This window comes from Chamaea fasciata, unplaced genomic scaffold (assembly GCF_029207755.1).
Source record: "Chamaea fasciata isolate MVZ Bird 193981 ecotype frontalis unplaced genomic scaffold, bChaFas1.0.hap1 SCAF_17, whole genome shotgun sequence".
In the NCBI taxonomy this organism is placed as follows: Eukaryota; Metazoa; Chordata; class Aves; order Passeriformes; family Sylviidae; genus Chamaea; species Chamaea fasciata.
The window spans coordinates 5,408,472-5,428,428 of NW_027094102.1; the positions used below are offsets into that span (position 1 = coordinate 5,408,472).

At 49.6% G+C, this 19,957-nt stretch overlaps 1 protein-coding gene across 1 annotated transcript in view; it reads left to right on the forward strand.

Annotated features, from left to right (window-relative positions):
* The first annotated feature begins 8,130 nt into the window (after positions 1–8,130).
* NTSR1 (neurotensin receptor 1) overlaps positions 8,131–19,957 on the forward strand; it is a 55,223-nt gene continuing 43,396 nt past the window's right edge. The window contains exon 1 of the mRNA XM_066199034.1: positions 8,131–8,817. Within this exon, the coding sequence (XP_066055131.1) occupies positions 8,149–8,817 (669 nt within the window). The 5' untranslated portion in view covers positions 8,131–8,148. The remainder of the gene's footprint in view (positions 8,818–19,957) is intronic.

The following is a 19,957-nucleotide window of genomic DNA, read 5'->3' on the forward strand; positions in this document are numbered from 1 at the left end:
GACTTCCTTTGATGACATGATCATTACTGAGGAAGAAGGACACCATCTAATTTTTCTAACCTATTTCACATCCTTGTCACACTGTGGCTTTACTGATGTTTAGCAATTTCTTGTATGAATGCACCCTTCTCCCCAAATCATTCTCCAGACTTTTTTCCTCGGGCATTCAAACCTGGGTTCAAGGCTGGGTGGGCAACTTTTTCTGTTTTGCTGTAAAATCATGCACTGCACTAAAAGTGAACTTGTTTTGGCTTCAACATCTGAAAAACTGCAGCCTGAGCCTGGGAAAAGAGAAGGCTCTGGAGTGATCTAATTGTGGCCTTCCAGTACCTGAGGGAGCAACAAGAAAAATGGAGAGAGGCTATAAAAGAGCATGGAGTGACTGAACAAGGGGGAATGGCTTCAAACCGACAGAGCACACGTAGAGATTAGACAGTAGGAAGAAATTTGTCCCTGTGAGGGTGGTGAGGCCCTGGCACAGGGTGCCCAGAGAAGCTGTGGCTGCCCCGTCCCTGGAAGTGTCCAAGGCCAGGCTGGAGTGGGCTCTGAGCAGCCTGGGATAGTGGCAGGGGGTTGGAACTCAGCCTTTAAGGTCCCTTTCAACCCAAACCACTCTATGATTCTGATTCAGCAGAGTTTCCTGAGGAGCCAGTGACCAGTTCTAGCAAAGACACCCCCTTGCTTTGGCATAAGGCTTTGGAATGATATTCACAGGTTAGGCAAGACAAGAAGCAGAGCAGGGAAGTCTCTAGAAGCAGAAATGAAAGGATGCTGAAAGAGAACACTTTGTTTTCTTTAAGATGAAAAAGCCCAACTTATTTTTTAACAGTGAAACAGTTGAAAATATTTTCCCTTGGAGTCAGAACAGTTTGTCTGTGAATTATGAGAATCTTTAAAAAGATAGCTATTGTCCAGAGATTTCCCCTTCTCAGTAAACATTTTTCCACTAAATCAACCAAAGATTTATTTCCCACAAGCTGGGCCCCTTTTTATTTTTCCCCACATTTCTTCAGTACCTGCAGTTCCCCAAACACCTCTGATGAGACTTAGGGAAAAAAAGATGTCAGGCACTGAATGCAGCCCCAGTTAGCACTGAAAGGCATTGAATAAGCTCTCTCTCTAACACGGGATGAAAGGAATTAACTTCCCTGGCCATTTTTTGGGTAGATATTTTTTCTTTTTCTCCTGCTTGCTTTGGTTGTTTTCTTACAGTTTAATTTAGAGCAATCCCAGGGCTGCTCTACATTGTAGAGCCTCTGGGGTTGGGGCTTTTACCTGAATATGGAGCCCTTTCCCTTGGGTTGGGTGCTACAACCTCTGAGCCATAATAGAAGAAGGAAAAGAAAACCCCTCTCCAGGGATTCTCTGCTCATTCTAACAGGGTTAATACTGTTTTTGTCATCCCTGGTTCAAGATGTTTGAACTGAAAATTGTCTGGGTAAATCTGACCAAGGGGAGGAAGGAAATCAGCCCAGCCTGAGGTATGAGATGTGGCTGGGAGGCATCAGGGTGGCACAGGGCTGGGAGCTGGTGCCTCTGCAGGTCTGCTGGGGTCAGCAGGACAGCGACTGCCTCGGAAACAAAGGACAGGGCGAGCCCACAAAGTGATCCCAGCAGTTTCCTGGCCACAGGAGTGAGAATAAACCATTCCTCCAAGTCTCACATTCACCATTACAGCAGCAGGTCCTGCAGTGACATCAGTGAGAAAACAGCAGGATGGAAACTGGGATTCTCCAGGCTGAGGTCAGGCTGTGCCCAGGCAGCTGCAGGGCAGGGATGGAGCTCAGAAGCCTCGGCAGCCTCTTATTCTTCCTCCTGGTGATGATGAGGAGGGACATTGTCATACCCTCAGAGACTGCAGAGCAGTGTCAGCACACCCTCCTCACACAGGGACAGGGACTCCAACATGGGTGTGGGAGCAGCCCAGGCTCAGGGTGTCAGTGCTTGAAAAAATAGGAGGATATTGGCTCTTAAAGGGAAGAATACCAGGAACGAGTCAGATTACAGAGAACCAACAATAAGCATTTGCACAGGTCACAGCGTGCTTTGGAAGACGTGATATGCCAAGTTTTTGAGTTTGAAATGTCACAGAGGGACCCAAAGCCAGTGTAGGGAGTCCCAGGAAAGTTTCCACTGGGAATCTTTCTGGAGCTGACCCTGCTGCATCCCACAGTGCTGTCTCCCTGAAAAGGAAAAGGATTTTCTGGGTGCAGGGGACCACGCTGAAGGGGTCTGAACACATCCTGTTGTTTGGTGACGCAGAGCCAAGGAAAAAGCTCTTCCAGCCCATGGCATTTGCAGCATATAATAAAAAAGCTCACACCAGGAAAGAGCACAAAGCATGCCCAGTGCTTTGTGTGTTTCCTGAAATCCAAGGCATTTAATCAGGACCTGGGAGTGTTTCAAACACATGGGAAGGTCACTGGGAAAAGACTGGGAAAAAGTAGAGAGTGTTTGGCTGCCAGGGATTTTTTGCTGCGCTGCTTTTTGTTTTGCATTTTACAATTGCCGGGCTCACCGAAATTTTGGGAAACAGCATCAATTACTTGGAGGAGGGCTGAAAAAATGAGGTTAATCTGCGGATTGAGTCCTGAGACTTCCTGCAAGATGCTGGTGAGGTTTGTGAGGCGAGGGGACGGCGCTGGGCTGGAGATGGAGCACCGCTGGCAGCCGGGGCTGCGCTCCGAGCCGGCACCGCTGCGCGGAGCTGTTGGGAGCACAGCTGGCAGAGCCGCTGCCAGGGCTGCAAAAGCAGATTAAACCCCTGGGGAGCAGAGGAACAGCCCATCTGCGTGTGCCCTGCTTGGGGCTGCGACGGAGGATCCCAGCCACAGCAAGTGCAAACTTTCCATTTAGACTCCTCTGTCAATGTTTTTTTTGGGTTTTTTTGGGGTGTTTTTTTTGGGTTTTTTTTTGATTTTTTGTATTCGCTCCTGGAAGAAACCCCAGGTTTTCCAAAGAGAAACCTGCGTGCAACGCGACTGTCTGTGTGGTGAGCACTTGTACTGCATGTATGAAGACAAAATGCATTTATTGCCATGAGGAATCAGATTTGGGCTTGTTGCAGTACCAGCCCAGGGGACCCCAAACTCCTTTATCTCTAAGCTAAAGCAGTTGGTATCTCCTGTGCCTGTCCAGTTAACACATCAGTCTCTGATGTTTGAGACAAATGCTACAGGGTCTGTCAGCCAGTACATTCATTCTCTTAGAAGGAGTTTTGCCTGAGTAAAGGACTGAATTTGACCGTGCAGCACACAGAATACAGGACCTGTAAAAGATGCATTGACACCTTATTTCTCAGTTCATCCTTCCCAGAGACTGAGCCTTCTTCAGAGTGATTCCCCTACCAATAGCACCATACACATCACAGCGTGTTCTGGGTTTTGGGCTGCCTTTTTCTTTTTTAAAGCTGCCCAAGAACACACATACTGGGGTGTGTGATCATTGCTCTGCTCTGGGCATGTCTGTCCACTTTGTCAACCCACGCACCGACATGCTCACACTGCACAGCCTCAGCGGGTGTATCTGCCATGAAAACCAGAGTCAATAAATTTCCTGTGTATCAACTGGGTTTGATTTAAAATACTCTTCTGAAATCAGTTCAGCCAAAGGCAGTAAATATTGTTTATTGCTCAGCCAAAGCAACACTTTATTTTGCAATAAGTTGAGTGTAGGAGTGCCTGTAAGTAATGATCCAGTCAATATTGCCACCAACAATGCTGATCGATGTTCCTTTTTCTACCACCCCTTTCTCCCTCACTTCCTTGCTTTTCAGGCACAGCATGCCCCCCAAAAATCCCTCTACACTCCAGGATTTTACCTTCCCAACCCATCTTAGACACTCCTGACTTTTAGGGGAGAGCCTGTCTATAGTGAGCCCACTGGGAACTGATTTTAAAGGTTTCAATCAGTCCAGCATCCCCTGCTTCATGAACCTGCTCTAACGGGGATTGGGGCTGGGTGCTCCATGGGAAAAAGGTTGATGCTGTCTGTCAGCACCGACCTCTTGCAGAGCTTTCCCTTTGCTGCTTCCTGCGCCCCTCAGAAAAATCCCGCCTGATGAAATCAGGCAGGAATAAGATTAACACGAAAATTCCTGGCTACTGGAATCGCTTGGAAAAAGAAAAGATGAAAAATACTTGAGTCTACATAAAGGGGAATGAGCCTTCACGTCTGAGGCACAGTGGGACCCTCGGCTCGAAGTCCAGGCAGTTTAAATAGATGAGGTCTTTGGGTGACATTTTCCTGCAAGATTTTAAGTAAATGCCTTGCTGTAACATTTGAGATCAGGCGTTTCTTTGGTTTCCATGATTCTTTTCCTTTTTTAAGCCGCAGACATACACACACAAAATATATTAAAACGAGCCCAGATTAGCTAAAAGGTCGGCTGGTTCCGAAACAAACAGTGGGGATTTATGGTGGAGGCTTTGGAGCGGCAGAAGGAAGTGGTTCATCCCCGCCTCTGCTTTGGGTGGAAGGGGAATGTGGATTAAAACCTTGCGGGGAGCAGAAGTGAAGGTGAGAAGAGATGCTTTTGTCATTCGTTTTGTTGAAAGGGAATTCACAAATTCCCCAGGGCATGCGCTGGCAGCGGGGAGAGAAGAGGTGCTACACAGAGAGGCAGGAAAGGGGTGGGTGTGGGATGGGAATATCTATGATGGGCTCAGGTTGGACCAGCCGCAGGTGCCAGCTCTGTAAAAGCGAGGTGAGGACAGAAGGGAGAACCTGCCTGGCCAAAAACTTTCTGGAAAGGGGGAGAGGTTGATCCGTGCCTGGGGAATGCAAGGCTGCATCCCCAGGGACAAGCTCTACGCTCAACACCCTATCTGGGAGAAACAGAGCTGTCTGCCCGTGAGAGTGAGAATCCTTCATGTGTGGCTGAGGCAGATCTGACAAGGAATTAATAGAATTTTACTAAATTAATTAGCTCATAGAAAAGCGCTGCTGAGGCCTTTCCTCGTGGGAGCACTCAGCCCATTTTTGGGGTGGTCCCTACCAAGTTTTGGGGTAGTACCTTCCCCATGCACTTTTAGGAAAGGAGAGATTTGGCCGGTACAAACTGCACCAGCCTGTTGGAGTGTTAATTGTAGATCAACAGCCACATTATTTCCAGGTACCTGCTATTTCAGTTTGCAATTAGAATTATTTTTAAACTGTATCTCTTGATAATCCCTGCCAGTAGTTGGCATGGAGGGAAAGTGGAGGAGGCAGCACATGGAGCACTCAGGAAGAGCTGCTGGGGCAATTCTCCCCTTATTGTCAGCTGTGCCTGTGTGCAGAAACATGAGGCAGCAAAACCCAAACCAGAGCATTTCTGCAGACAGTTATTGATATAAACGTGCACATTCACACTGCGAAATTAGACCAGCAGATGGGTATCTTGTTTGTGGGAATAGCAACTGCTTTTCACAAGGCCAAAACGAAGTTACAGCACCAGAAGGGACAATAACTCTTCATTACAGATAAAGATCCCAAAGGAACTCACTCGTTGCATCTGTGGGAGAGCTGCTTTAGTCCATAATTGTGGGTTTGTGCTTAAATCATGAGGTTCCGAACTCCCCCCAGCTTGGGGGTTGAGGGCTGGGGACAGTGGGGAGCCAGGAGGAGTTTGCATCCCAGCTGCAGCTCTCCTTCAGACATCAGTACACCCCGCCAGCTTACCTCATGTTCCACTTTCCTTTTCCAGGATAAATACTCTTGATCCATCCCAAAACCTTGTCCAAGGGTCAGCAGCAATGGGAGAAACCAGATGGGAACGGCAACTCTGGCAAACTCCTCTCAACTAATAGAAATTTCATAACAGAAGAGCTTAAATGGAAGGAACATTGGTGTTAAGAGATTATTAGTCATTCTCTAAACTGGAGTGGGATGAGTGCCGGAAAAATATTTCTCTCCAAATTGTTATGAATAACATGACTAAATAAATCTGATTTTGGTTAGTCTTCCATGGTGTTCTTATTGGATGGATCTAAGAGGAGCAAAACTGGGGGGAATATCGGCTCTTGGTGAATGGCTGGGGAAAGTTTGCTGTTTGTATTCAAGAGATGGTTTGATTGAAGAATTAGACGTTTTTCATCAGCTAAGTAAGCAATCTGGGTGAACACAGAGCCCACTGACTGTTGCAAACAAGGTACTCAGCATCTGCTAATGAACAGGAAAAATTATGACTGTCTGGATAAACCAGTGATGCCCTGAGTGGGATTTTCCTCCATCTTAATTTTAAAAGATTTTTATCCCAAAGGCAACTAAGTGGACAAACAGCTCACCAGAGTTTTACAGGGTGGCTGAAAGTGTAACCCCATCACAAACCACTCATCCTTGGGGAACCTTTCCCTGTGGAGGATCCATTTGTCACCTCCAGCACCACCACAACACCCCCACAGCCCCTGTCCCTGCAACAGGGAAGCTCATAGAGGAACTCACATCCCCAAAGATGAAGATATTAAGGGAAAAGTCACTGATAGGGACCAAAGCAAAGCAGCTGTGCCATGGCACTGAGAGTGCCCCAAGCAGGTCAGGGCACAGGAAGGTATTTTTAGGTGTGTTTTCCACTTCATTTACATGCATTTATCCTGGCAGCAGCAAGAGCTGTGTGGATATTTGTGAACCAGAAGTACCTACAAAGGTACAAGAGTGTCAGAGCACCTCTGATACCTCTCCCCACCCTGTGGGTGACGAAGGAGGGGGCTCAGACCCACGACCAGCCCCTCACCAGCCCTCACCTTCCACCTGTGTCTGTCTTAGTGAGGGATGGAGAGGGGGTGTCAGGGCTCTCCGTGGGGAGTGGCAGTGCAGCCCTGCCCGGGACCTTCTCCCTCCCTCTCTCCCTACACGGGCCGCGCTTTGGGGACCGAGCTGGGGCTAAAACCCCTCTCGGCGATGGGGCCGGGGGTGGTCTGCGGTGACTGGCGGGCAGGGGGCGGGTGTGCGGGGCGGGAGGGTGTGTGTGCGGGTGTGTGTCTGTACCGGTGTGTGTGTGTGCCTGTACCGGTGTGTGTGTGTGCATGTGTGTCCCAGTCTGCCCATTTGTACCGGTGTGTGTGCCTGTATCGGGGGGTGTGTGTGTCCCGGTGTGTGTGTGCCCGTGCCCCGGTGTGTCCTGGTGTATGTGTGCGGGTGTGTCCCACTGTGTGTGTGTGTCCCGCTGTGTCTGTATGACCCGGTGTGTCTGTGTGTCCCGGTGTGTGTGTGTCCCGGTGTGTGTCTGTGTGCCCCGCTGCGTGTCTGTGTGTCCCGGTGTGTGTGTGCCCCGCTGTGTGTGTGTCCCGGTGTGTGTCTGTGTGTCCCGGTGTGTGTCTGTGTGCCCCGCTGTGTCTGTGTGTCCCGGTGTGTCTGTGTGCCCCGTTGTGTGTCTGTGTGTCCCGGTGTGTGTCTGTGTGTCCCGGTGTGTGTCTGTGTGCCCCGCTGTGTCTGTGTGTCCCGGTGTGTCTGTGTGCCCCGCTGTGTGTCTGTGTGTCCCGGTGTGTGTGTGTGCCCCGCTGTGTCTGTGTGTCCCGGTGTGTGTCTGTGTGTCCCGGTGTGTGTGTGTCCCAGTGTGTGTGTGTGCCCCGGTGTGTGTGTGTGCCCCGCTGTGTCTGTGTGTCCCGGTGTGTGCCTGTGTGCCCCGCTGTGTCTGTGTGTCCCGGTGTGTGTGTGTGTCCCGCTGTGTCTGTGTGTCCCGGTGTGTGTGTGCCCCGCTGTGTGTCTGTGTGTCCCGGTGTGTGTGTGTGTGTCCCGGTGTGTGTGTGTGTCCCGCTGTGTCCGTGTGTCCCGCTGTGCCCGTGTGTCCCGCTGTGTCCGTGTGTCCCGCTGTGCCCGTGTGTCCCGCTGTGCCCGTGTGTCCCGCTGTGTCTGTGTGTCCCGGTGTCTGTGTGTCCCGGTGTGTGCCTGTGTGTCCCGCTGTGTCTGTGTGTCCCGCTGTGCCCGTGTGTCCCTCTGTGTCCGTGTGTCCCGCTGTGTGCGGGGCGGCTCGGCACACACATCTGTGCCGGGGGAGCGCGGGGCGGAGGCAGCCGTGGCCGCGGGCGCTCGCACCGAGCGGGGGGCGCGTCTCGCACTCGCACACGCGCGGCAGCCCCGGGACCGCCGGCTCCTCCCGCCGCATTAAAACCGGCCAAGTTCCCCGCCGGGGGCAGCGGCGGGTCCGGGCGGTGCTGCCCGGCGCCGGGGATGCACCCGAACGCCACGGCCCCGGCCGTGCCCGCCGGGCCGCTGCACCCGCACCCCAGCGGCTATGCCAACGCGTCCAACCGCTCCGACCTGCTCCCCAAAGTGCCCGACGAGGAGGACCTGGACGTCAACACCGACATCTACTCCAAAGTGATGGTGACCGTCATCTACTTGGCTCTTTTCTTGGTGGGCACCGTGGGCAACTCCATCACGGCGTACACGCTGGTGCGGAAGAAGTCGCTGCAGAACCTGCAGAGCACCGTGCATTACCACCTGGCCAGCCTCGCCTTCTCCGACCTCCTCATCTTCCTCCTCTGCATGCCCATCGAGCTCTACAACTTCATCTGGGTCCATCACCCCTGGGCTTTCGGGGGGCCCGTTTGCAAGGGCTACTACTTCCTTCGGGACGCCTGCACCTATGCCACGGCGCTCAACATCGCCAGCCTCAGCGTGGAGCGCTACATGGCCATCTGCCACCCCTTCAAAGCCAAGAGCATCATGTCCCGCAGCCGCACCAAGAAGTTCATCAGCTGCATCTGGATCGCCTCCTTCCTGCTCGCCATCCCCATGATCTTCACCATGGGGCAGATCTACGGCAAGGACCAGGATCCCGACTCCCTGATCTGCACGGCCATCGTGGACACCTCCACGCTGAAGACGGTCATCCAGGTGAGGGGCCGGGGCGCCGGGCAGCCGCCTCCTCCCCCGGCTGCCCAAACTTTGCGGAGCCGGGCGGGGCAGGAGGGGGAGGCTGGAGCGGGGACCGGCTCAGGAATGGGGATGTCCCGGGCAGCCCTGAAGGGACGCCCCGGCCCAGGGTGCGCTCAGGAGGGATTTGTGGAGGGTCTCGGCTCCGCTTGCTGAGCCCCTCCCCGCAGCCGCTCCTGCACCACCACGCTGAGCAGAGACTTGCAGCGAGGTAAATCCTGCTCCGTGAATAATCCGGGCCTGTGTAACCCTCTCCGGAGCTCCTTCCTATGCCCGGAGCTTCCCTTGTCCCGGTCCGGAGCTCCCGGTGCCGCACAGTCGGCCCCGTGTCGCGCCGGGGACTCTCGGGTCCCCTCCGAAGGCGGCAGATCATGCCCAGAAACCCCCAAATCTCCACCCTTTCTCTGCATTTTCTGCATCTCCTTCCCTTCTGCTGGAAAGCGGCCAGCAAGTTCAGGGGAAATTAAACCATCTCCCCACCTCTCCCAGTATCTTGTGTTGATCCAGAGCCCTTTTCTTAAGTGTAGTGACAGCCCCTAATTGCAGAAAGTTTCGGACACAGGGTGTAGCATAGGCTTCTGAAAAGGAGCTGCATCGTGGAGGCCAGAGGCTGCTATTTTTGCTGTTTTGGGGAAAACCGTAGCTGGTTTTAGCAGCCCCTCCTGACTTCAGCACGGCTTTGCCGCTCTCCACACAGCGCTAAATCCAACACGCCCATGCGTGGAATGGATTTCAGCATCAACACTTGCCGTGCTCCAGCGCTCTGGCGGGTTGAGGCATTTGTTTACTGGAGCATTCAGCTTGAAAAATGTAAGAGACACGGAAGGAGGGACAGAAGAGAGCAAGACACCAATCTCCACAGTCCCTTGGCTGCCAGCCTTGCATGTGATAGCTGCTCAATTTTTTATTTGGAACATGAATTTCAGGTGGGGTTAATCAGCGGGCAGTTGGAATTTAAAGCTGCATGTGTACTGAAGTCTTTGGGATGTTCCCACACTTGAAGGGAGGGAACTTAAATGGAAATGAATCAGAACCATTCCTTCCCACTAAAAGCAGGTGAGGGTATGTGCATTTAGATTTAAGACCAGGGTCAGTAAATGTTTAGACATAAATCTCCCAGTTTCCCCTCTGTACTGTTCCTGTAAACCAAAATCAAGCCCTGATAGGAGCTCTGGATTCCCTCTGCATTTTGTCATGATCCCTAACTTTCATCTGAGGTGGTGAGGGCTGCATTTCTCCTGTAGACGCCTGGAAGGTTTTGTCAGTGGCAGCCCAGTGTACTTAACCCAAATTCTCTGCTCTCTGAGGAGATGTGAGCCATCTGATTTGAGAACAATGGGACTGAAATGCATTATTTCCACTCATCTTCCTTCGAGGATTAAACTGATGCTCATTGTTACCATGGTAGGGCTAAAACCAGAGGATTATTTCCTATCCATATCTTTGGAGATTACACTTTAAACAATTCTCAGCGTACCTTATAGTCTTGCAGTTATTCAGGCTATACCTTATCCCATTAGCCAAGTCAGGAGTAGGAAGACATGAATGTATTATGTATATGTGAAATTCACCTGTGGGCTTTTCCTCATATATATATTTAATCAACTAGTGGGTTAATTTAAAAGTTAAAAGAAAGAGGCAGCTGTTGGGGGAGAAGGAAGAACCAAACCCCAAACCATGTCAATCTGCTCCTTCTCAGGGGATCTGGCTGCAAAAGTGGCTTTGCCAAGACAGGAAGGTTGTTTCGTGGTTTCACTCCATTCCTCTGAGCACAGGGAAGCATCACACAACGTGAGGCAGGGCCCTGGCCCGGGGAGGGCTCTGGAGTGAATAAGCAAAGCAGCTGCAAGGCAGGTTTGGAGTGCGTTAATGGAAACCATGGCACAGCGTGTGAGCCGGCGCTCTCACGGCATAAGCTGTGCAGAGGTTTAAAAAAAGACAAATGATGGAAGATCCGGGAGAGAAAGGGCAGTGCTGATGTGGAGTGTGACGTGCAGAGGTCTTGCTGGGTGGCAATCTGGAGCCCTGGTCTTTTGTGGTGGGTTCAAGCTGCTTCAGAGCATCTCTGCATCTCTTTGCATTCATTTTCTGCCTTTAAATTAAGGAGAGCAATGATGCACTTGCACGAGCTGGCAAATCACTTGTAATAAATCACTCAACATATTTCACTCCTATTCCTGTTTGGCAAACTGTCTAAAGCAAACTGGCACTTTTTTTTTTTTTCTTTTGGAAGCCATTAGCTCTCCAAGTGGTTTTATTTGTTGACTGATTGAAAGAAGTTCAAGTTCTGCTGTCCCAGAACAGGGCATTGCAACCATTTATATCATCAGAGACCAGTGTGAGTTTTGCTGGGATCTTGACAGGAGAATGATCCCCTCTGGACTGGAACAAGTTTCCTGGAAAAAGTATTTCACAGAATCACAGAATATTCTGAGTTGTAAGGGTCTGTTTGATTGTAGTAATATAACATCTCTGATTTTGAAAAAGTTCCTCTATATTTGCTTTGAGTATTTGAAAATTAATGGACATTCCTGAGTGAAATTAGACTGAATGTGAACAACCAGGATTCCTTGTGACAGTAATAAAAAAGTAATTATTCAAACAATACTCAGGATATTTGCTTCTTGCACGTATTAACTTGCACCACTTAAGCTCCACAACAACTGTAAGAGGTAATTACTGATATTTTTCTAGCAATTATGGATGGTTCAGGGCAGCACATGATCAGGAAGAGGAGTGAGCGAAATGTTCTGCAGGGTGACACTGTGTGTCCCCACGATCCATACGCCAGGCACATCTCACCTCTTGCCATCGAGGCATAAGCCCTGTGTGGCCTCTAATATGGAATTCTTAGAACTATTTCCCGGCTTTGCTCATCACCGTCCTTGCAGCTGCTTAAATCAGCCTGTGGATCTGGTTTATTGTATATTCTCCATTGCCAAGTGTTTTTGTGTTGCTTCTGCCAGTCAGCGATGTCTGCTGTGGATTTTGGCATCCACGTGGGATCTGATACCAGGAGTAAGTCCATTATAGCCACATTATTTAGGTCTAGTAAACTCTTTAGCTGGCAGACACCCTCTGAAAAGCACTGCTGCCAGTTTTAGGTTCTTTTTCCACATAGATTAAACACCTCTTAAAGCCATACAAGTAAATTCATGTTGTCATGGCACTTCAGATGGAGGAGGTTTTAAAACTCCTCGTTGTGGCAGCAATAGATATCAGAGTTCTGGGGCAGGATGAGAGGTTTTCCCTGTTCACTTATGAGTCTGTGCCTGTGGGGTTGGCTCTGGAACCAGCTCCCTCAGAACAGGATCCCCCTGAGTGTCCTGATCTACCATGTGCAGCCCTGTGTGCCATTAACATTGCACAGTCTCTGCCCTGATTTTCAAAAGGTCTGAATTTTACTGGCCAGATGCAGTGCAAATTGATTTTCCTGCTCATTGCTTTCTTGCCTTCATACCTGTTTTCTGGAGAGTCACAGGATCACAGCAGAACCTGGGGAAAGAGGGGAAGCTGAAGGAAACACCTGCAATCCTGTTGCAGCGTCAGTCTCCACACAGAGTGGGCAGCTCCTCAAGCTAAAATCCCAGGATTTCATCCAAGCCTGGACTGGGCACACATGCAAGGGGAGCTGGGTGTGGGCAGCTCCTGGCACCCCAAAATTCACAGGGGAAGATGTTTTCCCACTGGCGTGGCACAGCCTGTGCTTGGATGGCTCTGCTGCAAAATGTCCCCCAAGTTACAGCAAGTGCCTGGGTAGAGTGTCTGACACATGCTAATGTTTTATTTGCATGGACAGCTGGTGTGATCCCATTTATTAAAACACATGGCAGCAGGCCCTGCTCCTCCAGAAACTGCCACAGTTCCAGCAGCTCCAAGTTGCTCATTTGTTAGGGCAGCACTTGGGGGACTCCTTTGGACCTCCTCACCCTTTTGAAGGAACTCTGTTCTGCTGTGGATCTGCTCTGCCTCAGCCCACCCTGCGTGGCTGCAGCTCACCCATCCCTCCAGAGCCCTCGTTTATTATGTTTTATGAAGCCTGCTCGCAGTTTGGATGATTTGTAGAGTAAATAACTCTGCACATGAACAACTGTTTGCCCAAGTGGCTCCTCAGCTTTATTCCTGCTTGCATTTCTTCATGCAATGCCTTTGAAGGGACCTGCCAAAGAGCCCCAGGTGTGAGGGGGATGGAAAGGAAGGACCAGGAGTCTTGACATCCATTACCATGCTCTCTACACTCTTCCAAAGTCATCTATTCAATTTCCATTGAGTCTGAGAGGCTCACAGAGTTATTAATTCCATGTACGATGTTGCAAAGACTCCCTTACACTTTCCTCTGGTGAGGAGCACCTTGGCAGCGTGGTGGGATGTTCTCACTGCTCTGGTGCTGTGGAAGGCAGGGCCCTGCCCACCATCAGATCTGTGATGCCAAGTAGATAAACATGACAAACATTTCTCTGTATTACGTGAAAATAGCAAGCCATAAAACCAAGTGGCTGAATTGTCTCCAGGTTTGCTGGCAAATCCTATCCAGGATTAGTCAATGGTTCAAGAATCCTGTGTTTCGATGGTATTGACAAAAGGAATTGAAGCTGATTTTTCTTCCTTAAGTCACAGCCAAACTCTTACTGTGGCTTTTAACAACAGCGCTGTTCTCAATCACTCACTACGCCAGAGAAGTCCTGGGTGCCTCTCACCCCTCTGATGGCACCACAAGGGGCACCTCTGTGGCAGGACTGTGTCCCACCAGGTCACAGTGCTGCCACACCCTCAGGTGGACAAGAGAATGAAGCTATTGGGGTGTAAATGTGCCTGGATCCATCCCCACAGTGGTGGAGAGGGACCCCGCCCCAGCAGCGATGCCCATCTGCTGCGGTGGGAGCATCCCTAAAAAGCTGCCTTCTTTTCGTGGACTATTCAGGGAACCCAGGGCTTTAACTCAGCATATGCACGACAGCCCAGCCTGCCTAATCCCAGCCCGTTTACACTCTGCTCTGTCTCGCAGCTACATCTAATTTAAATAAGCTCTTGTGTTCCTTGCTTTACATAACCACTTGGCCTGCTGTGTTTTGCCAGTTCTTATGTAATTTCTTCTCTTCCCCCCCCCCAACTGATTTTAATTCACTTGATTTCTTTTTCCCTCCCCCTTCCCAAGATGTCAGCTGGGGAGATAATAAAAAAATGAGGAAATGTGGCCAATCGATTTAGCTCTTAGGTTTTCCTCTTACCAGCAGTTTGCGAAGGCAGAAGAGATGAAGGTAATCTTGTAGTTGCTTTTCCCAGAGAAAAAAAATCCAAAACCCTTCATCTGCCTTAATCTTTCAGATCATTTAAAACAGCTATTTAATTGTCATCTCCCTGCTTCCCCCCTCCTTTCCCTTGAAGACTTTCACTCTCGTCTCTGTGCAGCATCTGCTCGAGACTCACAGATGGCACTTTTGCTTCCTGACGTTCAGAAACGCTTCTGTGTCCTGCCCGAGGCAGGCAGGATGGGCAACATCCCCCCGTGGGACACAGGGGTGCCTGGGTGGGGGACAGAGGGGAATTTGAGCTTCCACGGTGTCCCCATTGCTTTCTCCCTGCTGGGAAATTGCCCCTTGCTGAGGGCCCCAGGGCAGTGCGTGAGCAAAGGGCTGGGGAACGCGGTGGGGTCCTGGGCTGACGAGGTGGGAAGCCTGAGCCTTACAGCAGAGAACACTAAATACCAAACCCATCAGTCCCAGTGCTGACTCTCCTCCTTTCCCTCACATGGAGCAGATGGATCTGTGTTTTTACATTCCCAGTCTGTCTGGTTGCTCTTTGCCCTCCAGGATGGGCTGCTCTCACCGTGTGAAGCTGGAGAAGCCTCCAATGCCCAGCTCAGCCATCGTGCTCCACTAACATCTCCCCCATGTCTTGCTTCCCATGGATACCACTTCTTCAATCCAATTGCAAAGTCTCTTAGGTGTAGGATTAAAAAAAAAAACAAACAAAAAACCCCAAAAAACAAACAAACAAACAAACAAAACCAACAACATATAATGATGATAAATCAGTTGAGCTGATGAGTTATTTGGGATAAAAGCACTTGTGTTTAGAAAAGGTGGTGATGGTGGAGCACTAACCCAGGGTAGGGAGCAAATTTCTGAGCTGCCAGTTCATTCCCAGTACTTTTCTGCATTCACTTGTTTTCTTGTATGGGAGGAAAATATTAGTGAGACAAATTGGTATCCCATTATTCAAGTGCCTTGTCTGTGGAGGTCCATCCTCCTCCTCCCTCCCTGGGGTGCCAGAAACTCCTCATCACCCCTGCTCCTGCCAGGACAGAGGGTGCTGTGGCACAGGGCTCTGCTGTGTGGCTCTCAGCCTTTGGAGAGCATGCATCTGGTGGGCTGGAGGAGCTGCTCACCTGCAGGTGCTTTCAGCATGTGACATTGGCTCCTCATCTCCTGTGGCTTTTTCACTTCAGTAATTCTCAGAGCACAGTGCACTGCTGGGCACGGCTCCATGGGGGCTTTTCCTCTCCTAGGGAAAGAACACAGAATGGACGAGGTCTTTGTAGCTGAACTTTTTCCTTTGAGGAAAAGTTCAGTGAGGTTTCTTTGAAGCTTTTGTGTTCTCATGGGCTAGGGGCAATTGTCAGCTGAAGACAGGAATCAAAGAGATGAGATTTTCCTAGTAGAAATGAAAAAAAAAAAAAAACAAAACCCAAGGGAAAAAATGTAAACTTTCATAAAGCCTAGCATTTGAAAGGGGAGAAAAAGCGTCTATTTTATGTAAAATGCTCATGAAAAAGCTGGGAGTACCTCTGAACTGAAGAGTCATAGAGAGAGTAAAAAGCATATTCAGAGTCACTAACTCAGGGAGGCAAGGGAAGAGCAGCTGTGCCAGAGGCCGTGCCCTGGGTTGGGTGGCACTGCTCATGGCTGTGTTGTCACCTGCAGGGGAGCAGCCCCTTGCTGGATTCGTCCATGGATGTCCCTGCTGCCTCCTCCTCCTGGGCAGCTCAGCCCTGCTGCTGGTCCCCTCCTGCCAGGCTCAGCCTGAGGTGCTCCCTGCTGCCTTGGCTCTGCTCTCAGGGCTTTGTGGGGTGTCAGGCAGCCAGAGGAGGAGAAATGTCACCCCTTAACCATCCTATTTTCTTCCTCTTTTAACCCTGAAAAAAGGGGTTGACCACCTCACCAGCTTCACCCAGCCCTGGCAGGAGGGACCTGCTGCAGATCTGCCACCAGCACTTGGATGTAGGATGACATCTGGCTCAGCAGACCCCTACTTTTGATCAGGGCTCCAAGGAGCTAATTAATATAGTCATTGCAATGCCACATCCTATTAATTTTAACTTAATCAAGAACAAAGGACATCTGCACTGCTGAACCAACTAAATGTGGTCTTAATATGTGGCAGGACTTTCGTACCACCTTGTTCCCTTGGAGAATTTGTTTAATAAGTCCATAACTATTTGAGTATGTTCAATAAGAAATTAACCCACTTTCCCCTCCTATTCAATGATTTTTTCAAAACCATCTTATAAAAATGCAGCCCACACAGCTGCTGGGAAAGTTTAACTCATTACTCGCATCACTATTGATTCCTCCTGCAAAGACCTTACATTTTATCCTCACGGGGGTAATTTATACATTTTAATATGCCCATTTAATTCCAAAAAGAAACTAAATCCTTTGAGTTTCCCATGTTTCATTTCTTATTGCTGTCAGTCACGGGCTTGTGACACTGTCATACTTGTTCCTTAAATCCAAGTGTGTCAAGTTTGATAAAGCACTGTAGGCAGAAGAAGGATGGGTTTAGACTGATAAAGAGATTATTTGACCTCAAGGTGCAATGATGGGGAGCTCTGTGTGCCCCAAACACTTGATAGACTGCACTCACTAACCCAAGGAGCAAACTCTGCCTCAGGCTTGTCTCCCTCACAGCTTTCAGGTGTTTCCTGGCCAATGCAGGATGGAAAATCCCTTGAAAAGAAAACAAGAAAAGGCAGGAATTTTGTCAGTAAGTGTCTTAGAGTGCAGCAGTCCAGAGGAGCCAGGCACATGGCCAGCCTGGCACTCTGAACACAGCCTGGAGATCAAACCGTGCCAGGTAACATACCCTGTAATACCTGAGGCTCCACGAGGCTGAAAGGAGCTGCAGCAGAGAAAAACACTGAGGAAAAGCAGCAATAAAGTAACCAAAAAGTTCACTTCTCCTTTGGGATGAATCATTTTTTCCTCCCTTGAAAGTCTAACTGAATTTTCTTTGCCACCATCCTCAGCAGCCCAAGGGGAGGCTCCAGCACAGCCTCCTGCCTGCTCAGCCTTTATGAAGAAAATCCATAAGCAGAGTGTGGGGATAGGGAGAGGGAAGCAAAAGTGTCCACAATACTTCCAGGACTCATAGAACTAGGGCTGACACCATTAACCTCACAAACCAGGTCAATTTCCCCCCCAAAAAAGAGTTTCTCAGGGCATCAATGATGGAACTTGCCACCATTTTTCCCTTCAGCAAGTCATGCAGATGAACAGAGCTGCGCAGTCCGCTGTTAGCAGCTCTCACACTTGGGGCTGCAGTCAGCAGGGGGACGGTGTTTGACTTAAATATGGCCTTTAATTTATTTATAACCGCATATCCACCACTCAGTATCATATTTAATGCAAATAACTTTCAAGTGAAATCCCCACTGAGAGGCACATTATGAAGATTAACAGCCTGGCTTTTCTATTACTCTGGTTTATACACTGTGGATTTGTGCCCTGTGCTTTGTAGGCAAAGGGCTGGCAATATTTGAGTCCAGAAACCTATATCTGAACCTGCTGTTTTGCAAAAATCAGTGCCTGAGAGCCTGCTTGTGATTCCACAGCCAAAGAAAAGGGCTGGAGGCATGAAAACCTCTGGGAAATGCTGACATCCAGGTAGGTGAGAACCTAGAAAGGCTATTTTTGCTGATCACGCAATGGGGCATTGGAGAGGGGTTTATTTCTTTTAATCATGTAATCCACTTTTCTTTTAAACAGGCTGTCAGGAAAATTAATCTCGCCAAGTTTAAGGTGATACTGAACATATTCTCATGCCCTGAAACTATCTGGAGCTGGTTTATTCCTTTGGATCTTTGTGTGGTGAATTTGTCAGGTGTAGTGCCACGGGCCCAGCACCCCATTATGGAATTTGCTAGTAGGGGGTTTGTATCTGTTTTGGGTCTGTTCTTCCCACTGTTCACCTTTCATGGAGGAGAAATGTGACCAACATCACACTGTAAAATGTAGCCAAAGCTGTTTGTTGCCCCAGCAGAGTGATGCCACTTGTTCCCTGTGCCATCATGCACAGGGATACAGCCTGTATCTCTGGCTCCGTCACTGCTGCACTTGCTGCTTGCTGAGAGCTTGTCTCTCGTGGCAAAGAGGAAGGGAAACCTCTCCCCTCCTTTCTCCAAGAGGGAGTCAAGCAGTGATGAGACTCCCAGGGGCAGCTGTGGCCTGAGGGCAGTGTTGGAGTATCAGGAGGGAACAACCAGCCCAGCTTGAACTGGAGAGAGGTCAGTGCAATGGCAGCAGGGCCAGAAACTCTGCCTGATGTGATGGTTGTTTTCCAAGGGCGTCCTGGAGCCAAGGAAATACCGTTTATTCTTTAGTATCTAGCAAGAAAGGGAGTCTGTTTGAAGACAGAGCACTAGCAGCTGCAATAGCCATTTTTCTGAGTCAAAGGAAACAGCAGACGCCTCTTAGACCTTGTGTCACTGCTGAATACTCTGCTTGGGAGCAGCAAAAAGCTCAGGGAATTTCCATCTGAGCTCCATTATGGGTACGTTTTCCCTCAGTTCATCATAAGCCAAAAAATGGGGGTGTCACCAACACCGAGTGTGTCCCAGGGCAGTGCTTGCAGTGAGAACAAAACCACAATTACCCAAAGAAAAGGGCTTTTCCAAGGGGCCAGGGCAGAGAGGGGATAATACAGCAAAGCAGAGAGGCTGTGGCTCCCAGCACCCACTGCCCAAGTTCAGCTCCCAGACACAAACCCCCCCTGCTCCTCCCAGATCCCATCACGTCCCACTGGTGCTTCCTGTATTGTCCTTTTTCAACAAGGTTTCAGCGTGGTGCAATCCCTTGCCAACCTGCTCTGTAGGATGGGCCCCACTGCAGGAGGGGCAGGCTGGCAGCTCCAGGAGATGCTTGGAAGGAAGAGGAGTGTTTCAGGCTAAAAACACGGATGGGGCTTTAGGATAGAGCTGTGCCTGAGGGAGCTGCTCTGCTTTTTTATGAGAAAGAACAAGCCTCGTGCTCTGCAGTGATATTAATGTTAGGGGTCCTGCAGGAAAAGAGAAGGAAGATGAAGTATGGCAGGAGCCATTTATTTTTGAGAATGAGATGCCAGCTGCATTACTGCTGTGCAGTTCTGTCTCTTCCCAGCAAATGAGTCTCCCAGCCCTGTCCCTCCCTGCCTAGCCCGAGTTCCTCTAAGAGGGGCTAGAGATGCGATCTGTAGAGAATGGTTTTATCAGGGGGAGATGAGGCAGAAGGTGTTTCCCTTTCATGATTGCTTTTATCTTCCCTCTCCCCCTTGTTATCAGTGGAGCTACTGCAAGGGAGACTATTACCCATATAGTGAACAGCCAGAAATAAAGCTTGCTGGTGTCTTCATTACTTTAAAAAGAGTGTGTTTGGGAGAGGGAAAATCGCTGGTCATACCCCAGAGGTTCTCTCATATCATATAGTGCTGTGCTAAACTTCATCCCTTAAATATTGCCCAGGCAAAAGTTGTTTTTAAGGGCCCTCAGGAGCTGCCCCCCTCATCGCAAGGTTATGTCTCTCTGCCCTTGCATAAACCACGTTCAAATAATGCTTCTGTTTTCTGCTCCAAAGGTGGCTGCTTTTTCCTCCCATGAAATAATGGAAAATTTTGTTAAACTCATCAACTATTTAGGGAAAAATGCAATTTACTCAGTTTCAATTAGAAGAAAACACCCAAAGCAATAAAAAACCCACTGGCAGCCTGTAAGAAGTAGCAGCAAAGAGGCAAGGGCAGAAACAGGGCAAGAAATGACAGTTTTATAAACCTCCTGCTGGGTAGGGATAGAAGAGGTCTTTGTGCCTGCAAAACAAAACTGTTTTTTCTTGAAAGCAACTATTGACTG